This window comes from Amblyomma americanum, chromosome 2, assembly GCF_052857255.1.
Source record: "Amblyomma americanum isolate KBUSLIRL-KWMA chromosome 2, ASM5285725v1, whole genome shotgun sequence".
NCBI lineage: Eukaryota > Metazoa > Arthropoda > Arachnida > Ixodida > Ixodidae > Amblyomma > Amblyomma americanum.
In genome coordinates, this window is record NC_135498.1 from 52,757,485 (window position 1) to 52,767,045 (window position 9,561).

A 9,561-nucleotide genomic window follows, 5' to 3' on the forward strand; every position below is an offset into this window, starting at 1 on the left:
CAGGTAGGCTCACAAAGCAGCAGAATATTTCGGGCCTTCACTTAGAGATACTTCCATCTTAGTTAAACAACCAATTAATTAATCAATAAGGCAGTCATTCAGTCAGTCATCAATACACTATTAATCAATAAGTTAGTCAGTCGAGTCAATAAATTAGTCAGTTAATCAGTCTAGTCAATAAGTCAAGCGAGGTAGTTTCACAAAGCAGCAGAATATTTCGGGCCTTCACTTAGAGATACTTCCATCTTAGTTAAACAACTAATTAATTAATCAATAAGGCAGTCATTCAGTCAGTCAGTCAAGTCATCAATACATTATTAATCAATAAGTCAGTCAGTCGAGTCCATAAGTCAGTCAGTTAATCAGTCTAGTCAATAAGTCAAGTGAGTAAATCTATAAGTCAAGTCAGTAAGTCAAGTTAATAAATTCATAAGTCAAGTCAAAAAGCCAACTCAGGTCAATAAGTAAAGTCAGTAAGTAAAGTCAGCATGTAGTCGAGTCAGTAAGTAGTCAAGACAATGAGTCAATCTATCAATAGGTAAACTAATCAATCAATAAGTAAACCAGTTAACTAATCAATCAATCGATCGATCGGTCGATCGATAGATCGATAAATCAATCAATCAAATCTGCCCGTTCCTTCCGCTCAGACAACAGCAGCCGTGCCCTGCTGTGCCTGTTCGCGGACTCCTACGAGGGAGACTTCCCCGCGCACCTCTGCACGCACCTGGTGTTCATGAACGCCGTCATCGACCTGCAGGCGCAGATCATCCGGCCGAACTCCGCCGAGCAGGGGCGCGCAGGTACTTGCCATGACGCGCCACGTGTGGCACGCGGTTCCACGCGCCTACGCAGGGTGGCGCACTCTTCAAATGCTGAGCTCTGGATGGACTGCCATTCGTATATTTAGCGCCAACTATGTCAGAACTGAGAAGAAGCTTTGTCTGCCAGCGTTAATCAAAAGATGTTTCTCAAGACTGGGTGCTTCTAATAAGAGCGCTCATATAGCTACAAAGGAAAGTATACGTCTTCCACGGAAACTTCGTAGGTAAAGAAAAATTCGTCCTTGTCCGGGGTTCGAACACGGGACCACCGCTCCACCAACTCTACCAACTGAGGTAACCGGAGAGACTGGTATATAATAGGGCGAGAGCGAACTTATTTGATAAATAGCTCGAATTTTTCTGTAAGTACGAAGTTTCTGTGCAAGCTGTTAGCTTTTTTTGCATCCGTATGGCTGCGCTTCGGTGGCTGCAATGAGCAAATACTCCCTTATTACAAATCTACTTCACATTAGAGGATTCCCCTAACAACTTAAGACCAATCCTTGAAAGGTGACTAAATGAGGGAACCCAGTGAGTATACTCTCCGACTTCTAATTGTAGTTAAGCTTCAGAACCGATACCTAAAAAAAAATAATGACAGCGTATAATACAGATGCGCACCGCGTAATGTACGCGGAGCTTGACATGAATATTGTTGCAAATTAACAGGCAGAAGTGAACATTCATATGCGTTTTATCCGGCCTGTGGATACGAACCAAGGTTACCGCGCATGCTCCAGCAGTGTAGGTGAGGGATGCAGATTTAAAAACCCGCGCGTTGCAGCGACCACATATATGATGCTCACAACACGTCTGTGGTAACCATCGCGAGGAATCCCGATCGCTTGCGCAAAACTGCACAGCCGCGTGGCCACACGCGCAGTGCTGCAGCGGTTCATCAACCAGCGGCGCGACCAGGAGGAGGGCGGCAGCCACTTCCTGGTGTCCCTGTGGGAGGCTCGCGTGAGCGACACGTACCGCGACCTCTTCCTGGACTGGTCGCGAGGCACCCGCGCCGCCACGCTGGCCCTGGGCTGGCTGCAGCGCACGGGGCTGGACGGGCTGGCCATGCTCAACCTGGCCCTGACCTCGGACAGCGCGCCGGACCTGTTCAACATCTTCAAGGTGCACACGCACTCTGCCCACCTCACGCCGGCGCTTCCTGGGTTTTTAAGTCTCAACGAAAGCACTGCTTAACACGGTTCCGTTAAAAAAAATCTTGTGTGAAGCCTCGGAGTAGCTCGGGTTAGTTCGGTTTAGTTCGAAGGAGCGTCGCGCAAGCTGCAGCCAATGGGAGGAAGCTTGGGTAAGTTCGGAGGAGCGTCGCACAAGCTGCAGCCAATGGGAGGAATCTCGGATAAGCTCGGAGGAGCGTACTGCCAACTGTAACCAATGGGAGGGTGACCTTGAGGGTGACCTTAGCACCATCAAGGTCCCATCCTTTCGAAAGCCTACTCGGTTTAGCTACGTCAGAACCCTAGCACATTTTTCCTTGACCGTCACCGGACGAGTCCAACAAAGGAGAGTACAGAGTTTTAGCATAACGCTACCGTATACTGCTACTACCGGCCTCCAACAGCCCATGCGCACAGTCAGCTGGCGGTAGATGTATGCAGTAGCGCTGTGCTGACCGCTCTAATCTCTAGTATCAGCATAGCGTGTGTCGCATATGCCAGTATACCGTCGCCGTCGAAAGCGAGTATGCACACGTACAACACACGCATCCCTGCCGGCTCGGTAATGGTCGCCCTTGTGCCGGCTGCGCACCTCTCGGCGCTTGCAGGTTCTGCGCGCCGTCATGGGCAGGGACATAATCCTGGTGTTCGGCTTCTACCTTCCCGAGAGCTACCAGGGAAAGGAGGAGAAGCGGGTCGTCCGGACGCTGCACCAGATAGCCAAGTAGGGACGGGCCATTCAATTCAATTCAATCCTTTATTCACCAGAAAACTGGACGGTTTCCAGGGCTAAAAGTTGCTGCCTACAACTTGACTGGGGCCCTGGAGCCGTTTACAAAGCGGCAGCAGACATTGGTGGCAGAGTACGCTAACATTAATTACAAAACACTGAGTAGTAGAAGGCATCAGAAAATACAGACCTGCTGCAAGATTTATCACAATAGATTCTTATCAATTACAAATGAGAAAAGTGTACTCGTAGCTCTTTTGGGGATTTGAAGGCTACCTGTTTGTGTTGATTTAATAAGACCGGCAGATTGTGTTTTAATTATTGCAATTTGTACTGAGTGCGAAAGTATGGGACTAACCATGGTTCGGAAATTCGAGTTAAAGAAGGAGTAGCTCTAGGTTGCAGCAATGCCATCGAACGAAGGAAACTCTGGCTGTCATGCTGAGAAAAATACAAAGCATGTAGCAATCGGTGTTCATAGTGATAGGCAAAACTAATAATATTGTATTTTGCAAAGAGATGTCTTGTAGAGTGATGATCAATATTGGCTAAGTAGCGAAGGTACCTCGAAGGTCATGCGTTTGTAGCAGCTGCATCGTGTGTTTGAACACGGGGGCTGCCCTGAAGCTCATGGCGCGCTAAATATCTCCTTCAGCGGTGTCGATATTACGCCTTTGAAAAGGCACTGTTCCCGCACGATGAAACTGTTGCATCTTTTAGGGTATGAACAAAAATACAGGTTATAAAGGAAGATTGCACGACATCATGCATTACAGCATATTGTGACTCATGATACTGCGTGCATTCGCGTGAACTGCGGCTGAAGCGATCCTATTGTGTTTTTAATGGCCGGTTCTTTCTGGGGTTTCCTAGCGACACGAACTTGCTGTGGAGGAAACAAAAATGTTCTTTCAGTCGTTAAGTGTTACAGGCGCAAAACATCGTTCAAAGAGCATTTATAACTTTGCTGCATTTTGATTTTCATCGCTAATTTTGCGGTTATGTATAATATACTATCCGCTAATACTACTACATACTACACTGCTACACTACTACTCTAGAATCTTTCCCCAACATCGCCGTCTCCAGTACGTATATTCAATAAAATGTTCGTTCCGCTTGACTTCAAATAAAACTCAACTTATTCGCTGTGCATTACCTACTTCAGGAAAACGTCTTGGTGCGCGCAACTTTTGAAGAAGGCCTAGAAGACGCAACTGAGAATAACTCTGTCTGAATTTCAACGATCTGTTATTGTGAGCGCAGATCGTGTTGTCGTCTCGTCTCGTCTGCCATTCGCATTGTTTCTGTTTAGCAACGTGTCGAGTCTCTTCTTATTCCTACGCTTTCCGCACGCAGCCAGGTGAACCTCACGGTGTTCGAGATGCATGACCCACGACCACTCTCATGTAAGGTGTTCGTGCCGAACGCCTACAACAAGCGCAGTGACGACGCCGACACTCCCGACAGCACCATAGTAAGCACGCCCTTAAAAAAATTTTCTTTAAACAGCCTGCCCATAGATTTTTGTTCACAACGACTATAGACTTTCCATATGCAAATCCGATAGACTAGTCTATAGACAATCTATAGATTTATAGCCTATACTCTCTGTAGACATTTGTCTATAGACAGTCCGTAGGCTATGCATAGACAAAAAGTAAATGTCTATAGATAAGAAGTCAATAGATAACAATAATAATTGGTTTTGGGGGAAAGGAAATGGCGCAGTATCTGTCTCATATATCGGCGGACACCTGAACCGCGCCGTAAGGGAAGGGATAAAGGAGGGAGTGAAAGCAGAAAGGAAGAAATAGGTGCCGTAGTGGAGGGCTCCGGAATAAGTTCGACCACCTGGGGATCTTTAACGTGCACTGACATCGCACAGCACACGGGCGCCTTACCGTTTTTCCTCCATAAAAACGCAACCGCCGCGGTCGGGTACTAACCCGGCAACTCCGGATCAGTAGCCGAGCGCCCTAACCGCTGAGCCACCGCGGCGGGTAAGAAGTGCCTTATAAGAACGATCTAAAGAAGTCAATAGGCAGTCTATAGATCGTTCTTATAAGGCAGCTGCACAGTGCGCGATGGCCGCGCACAATGGAGGCATGCCTAAAGATGTTCTCGTCCCGCAGTTACGCGTGGATAACGGACATACGTCAAGGACGTGTGTGCGGTCGTGCTGAACACTATAGTGCAAAAATCACACAAAGCAATATAAATGCAAAATTTAGTTCTAAATAAAGCTTTCACGTGCAGCTATATTCATAAATGCAGCGTTTGAGCGTTGCGCTACCGCATACCGCAGCTGCCAGCCGCCAACAGCGCATGCACAAACGGCTTCAAAAGGAAGAGCGCGGGTCCTTTTGGGGTCGTCTACACATATGCTGTTGGCGGTTGGCGATAGCGGTATCTGTTAGTGTTTCATGATAACTGAACGCTGGAACTTTGTAATAGAAAGTATATTACTGCTGCCGCTGGTCAAGCGCTGGATGCGAAAGTATACACCGCTGCCATGCGCACTCATTTCTCAGCGCTGAGAGGCTAAAGTAAAACATTGCATTGAACTGCGCATGCTCGGAACACATGCCAGGATAGTGCTCTGTAACGGTAAGCTAAAGCATTCAAATATTAGTAGGTTAAAGCTTATAGCTTTAGCACAAAGTAACCTTTTGATCCTCTCAAACCACCTGATAATATCCCTAATTGCTCCAGGTAAAGGCTGGGAAACTTCGCAACAAAGAGTAAGGGATTTACGACCAAGGGGGAAGAAAAATAAAACTCTTTCCGTATTGAACACACTTTCATAAAAAAAAAGTTGCGAGCAAGGTCAAGTTGCTGAGAAAGCGTCGCCGACAGGCCACAAGCTTGGGTAAATTGTAGCGACTCCTGTACATACTAGAGCAGCATGCTATAGGCTAACAACCAGGCAGACCTCTCCTGTGTTCATTAAAGTCTCTCCTTCTCCTCCTCCTTTATACATAAACAAGCTCCGCCGTCTCGCCATAAGTGCCGGAGTGCCGTGCCTGCACTGAAGGAACATCGCTGGCCTGCACAGCCACACGTTCCACAGAGATCGGACGAACGCAACAAACTACCGCGTGTTTCTGAATAATACTCCAATTCTACCCATCGCTCGATGGAATTATGCAACTAAGCATTCTTTCAGAGCTGCAAGCACGCTTCAGTAAAGAAGGTCCGCCCTCTTTTTCACCCCTTAAATTCGCTGTTTCGAAACAGATGTACGAAGGCGTGAGTGAGACTCCCGAAGGGCGTAACGATGCGAAGACGTCTACTCCTTTAGCGACACAGATGCGACAGTTACGCAGACGGTGCCACATCTAGCAGGAAGCTCTGTTCAAGCTTATATACGAAAGTGCTATGCTTGTGCTTAATGGTTCTCACTGAGTACGTCTGCGGAGGTAATTTTCTTCTCGTTATTCACAATCAAAGGAGTCCTCGCTGTTTACAGACGGCAGATTGAGTCCTTGATGTAGAATTTCTCGATGCAAATTCCTAGAGGCCGAGGTGCTGAAACATTGCACAGGTGGAGAGGGTAGAACTCTCGTCCAACTCTGTTTGCCCGTCGGAGAAGTACGCAGGTTCATACTCTGTTTAGAAGCAGGAGTGACCATATCCTTAACTCCGTAGGCAGTATAGGGGCAGTAAAAGGCTGCTGGAGAGAGTTAAGCAGCTTGATGTCAACTGTTCTGAAACATGGGAGGGGTGTTAGGGACACTACCTTCTGCTTCCCTTACTGTGGGCGAGCACTGTGAAAATGAGCCGAGTCCCCCCTTCATTCCTTTCCATCGGGACACGATTCAAGCGTTGACCCCATGGTTACTGCGCCTTTTTTTCTCCTTCATAACCTCATCTTCCTCCTGCGTCGCAGTTGCAGAGCCTGCAGTGGAGCGCGGGCCCCGCCGAGCTGTACCAGCGCATGCCGGGACGGCTCTGCGTGTCTTTCACGCTGGCCGCGTTCCGCTTCATCGTACACGTGGCACCGGGGCACCTGGGAGCACGCTGCTACAACTACTACCCGGCGTCGCTCAGACAGGTGCGACAAATAAGCGCGCTTTCTTCGTATACGAATACGTATAGTCGAGGAGCGAAAGTTCTGTTTCACAGCGAAGCTGCTTGTGGCTCACATGGCGCGCAGCAGTGCCGTCGCTGACTTAACACACCACGTGGTCATCTTATGATCACGTGATGCCACGTGATTGGTGACGTCACCGGCGGCGAGTACTCGTCTTAGCGCGCCCTGCACAGCTCGTGGTGAATTCTCTTCATTTCACCGCAAACATACAAAAGCACGAATTGGATAAGCGGGAAGAGCTGCGCTGGTGAAATGCATAATCAAGGCATTTTTTATTAAAAAAGTTCATTGAGGTTTTTTTTGTAATCACTCGCTGTGTACACACACTACACTTGCAGAGGAGTAATGCACTGCCTGTGCAAGATGGGCACCAAAGGCACTGAAGAGCGCCATGAAATGTTATCATTTGCTATGATGCTTGTAATGCCCACCTGCTAAGGTCTCAACCAGAGACTGGCAGTATACAAAATAAATAAATTGTACAGAATCACCGTTTAATGAGTGGCACTGCGTTGAATCAAGCTTGAGGGTTGAACTTAACACCAAGTGTTGTTTTTCGCCTTTGATTCGTGGCACCAGTCCCGGTACAGAAACAACACAGCGGCCGTGATGCACTCGTGCGTCTGACTTTTTCTGCGGAAATCATAGTTATATTACCTTTCGACCGACGGGCTAGATGCGCAGAAAACTCGGTGTATTTTACCCGTAAAGTAAGCTATGCAATAACATCTGGTACGTTACAGAAACGGAGGTAACAAGTACTTAGCCTATAGAAAGTGGCAGAGCTTCAACTGGTGAGACTTGCAAAATCGTTACAGCAAAAGAACCAGCGTTTCCTCTCAATTTTGCAGTAACGGTTTTACATACCTTGTACAGGCAGTCCCATATCCAGTGCCACGAATTAATCTGGGAAGGCTAATATTTCAAGCTTCCACACAGAAGAGGTGAAGTAATCTACACCAATGAATATTGAGTTTGTATTCTCAAACTAGAGTGTGCATGTCACTCGCACAATTTAACTTTCGCGCAGCTGAACATTCGAAGAATCGAAAAGAACAATACAATAATATCCGGTTTCTCACTTCGAAACTCGAGGTGCGTTTTCACCAAAACACCCGGATGCGTGGTATTAAACCGTTAAATAGCCGCCGCAATCGTACGCTCGGGCAGATTTATCGAATTTCGTTAATTTCTCTGGCTTGTTTGTCTATGCTTCTGGTGAGGGTTTCGAAAGATCTATTGGGTTTAGCTGCTTCCTTGAAGTTCGGTTGCGTGTCCGCAGTGAATCGTGCGTGAACACGGTTTGTACTCCAGACGAGGCGACAATGAATGCAAAAGATTAGGTTACTACCGCCGCACTACACCTCGGTCGACGTCTTGCACCTAGCGAACATGGGAGGATTCGGTGTGCTCGCAGCATTGCCGGGACCGGCGTCAGGTGCACTACGCTGAAGAGGCCATTGGCAACTACGCCGAGGTGCCGGCCGGCACGCAGCTCCAGTCGGTCCGCCTCGAGGCCTTCGACACGGTCACCACGCTCAGGAAGAAGGCAAGTACCGTCGTCGGCCGAAGGGGCCCTGGCACGCTAGCGACTCGTTCGCTTGCGCCTGCGGCCGCGGACTGCTTGAAGTTGTGCTAGCCTGCAGACGTATATTCGCAGTGATTGTGTAGCGAATTAATGAAGACCCAACTCCAAATCAAAACATGAAGCTGAATCATCAAACACCAAAGCAAAACCCATCAAAACACTAGTCTGCCAAGAGTACCTTACCACCCAAAAACTCCACATGAATCAAAACATGAAACCCATCACCGAACTTATACCTGCGCACATTTTTATTTTTATTTATTTATAAAAATCCAGAGTTTCGATGGAGGCGAAGCGCAAAAAGATTCCCGCTGGCTGTGCGATGTCAGTGCACTTTGAAGATTAAAAATTAAAATTGGTTTTTGGGGAAAGGAAAACGGCGCAGTATCTGTCTCACATATCGGCGGACACCTGAACCGCGCCAAACTTTAAGATCCCCAGGTGGTCAAAATTATTCCAGAGCCCTCCACTATGGCACCTCTTTCTTCCTTTCTTCTCTCCTTCCCTCCTTTATTCCTTCCCTTATGGCGTGGTTCAGGTGTCCACCGAGATGTGAGACAGATACTGCGCCATTTCCTTTTCCTCAAAAACCAGTGTCCATTTCCAATTTTTTCAGATCACCAGCCCACCAAGCACCAACCCCACAAACCAAAAACTTTACTTGAATCCCCATCGCCAAACACCAAATTGAAGCCCACCAAAGCACCAATCCGCCAAGCACCAACCTCACCAACCAAAAGTTTACCAGTGCCACCCCAAACATCACCACCGAACCGAAAGTCACCAAAAACCAGGCTTCAAAATCCAGAAACAGCCGAGGGAAAGCACCAAAAAGAGAGTACCAATTAGAATGTTGTATGTTCGTTTTGTTCCACCAGGGAATATAGATGGGAGAGGAGGGGGGGGGGGGGGAGCAGAAGCATTAATTCGTGTCAGCATTTAGGGAGACAAGGAGTTGCTGTATCTGTTCCTTGTGTGTTTGGGGCTTGTACGGGAACCTCAAGGGAGCATACAGACTAGTGCGTCCTTGAGTGCCCTTTGCACAAAGCTCACACGTTTCAGTGAGGCCAGTTCGTTTCTCGTAAGCAACTGGCCAGGCGAAATCACAGAATTGTTGGGAACGGGAAAAGTTTCCAGAGACCATTTAG

At 47.8% G+C, this 9,561-nt stretch overlaps 1 protein-coding gene across 1 annotated transcript in view; it reads left to right on the plus strand.

Annotated features, from left to right (window-relative positions):
• The window catches only part of LOC144119687 (uncharacterized), a 16,102-nt gene extending 6,998 nt beyond the window's left edge, over positions 1-9,104 (plus strand). Inside the window, exons 7-14 of the mRNA XM_077652253.1 lie at positions 1-3; positions 651-803; positions 1,708-1,949; positions 2,608-2,723; positions 4,089-4,206; positions 6,622-6,786; positions 8,243-8,374; positions 9,030-9,104. The exon at positions 1-3 is cut by the window's left edge and continues 72 nt beyond it. Of these exons, the coding sequence (XP_077508379.1) occupies positions 1-3; positions 651-803; positions 1,708-1,949; positions 2,608-2,723; positions 4,089-4,206; positions 6,622-6,786; positions 8,243-8,374; positions 9,030-9,104 (1,004 nt within the window). The remainder of the gene's footprint in view (positions 4-650; positions 804-1,707; positions 1,950-2,607; positions 2,724-4,088; positions 4,207-6,621; positions 6,787-8,242; positions 8,375-9,029) is intronic.
• The last annotated feature ends 457 nt before the right edge of the window (positions 9,105-9,561 follow it).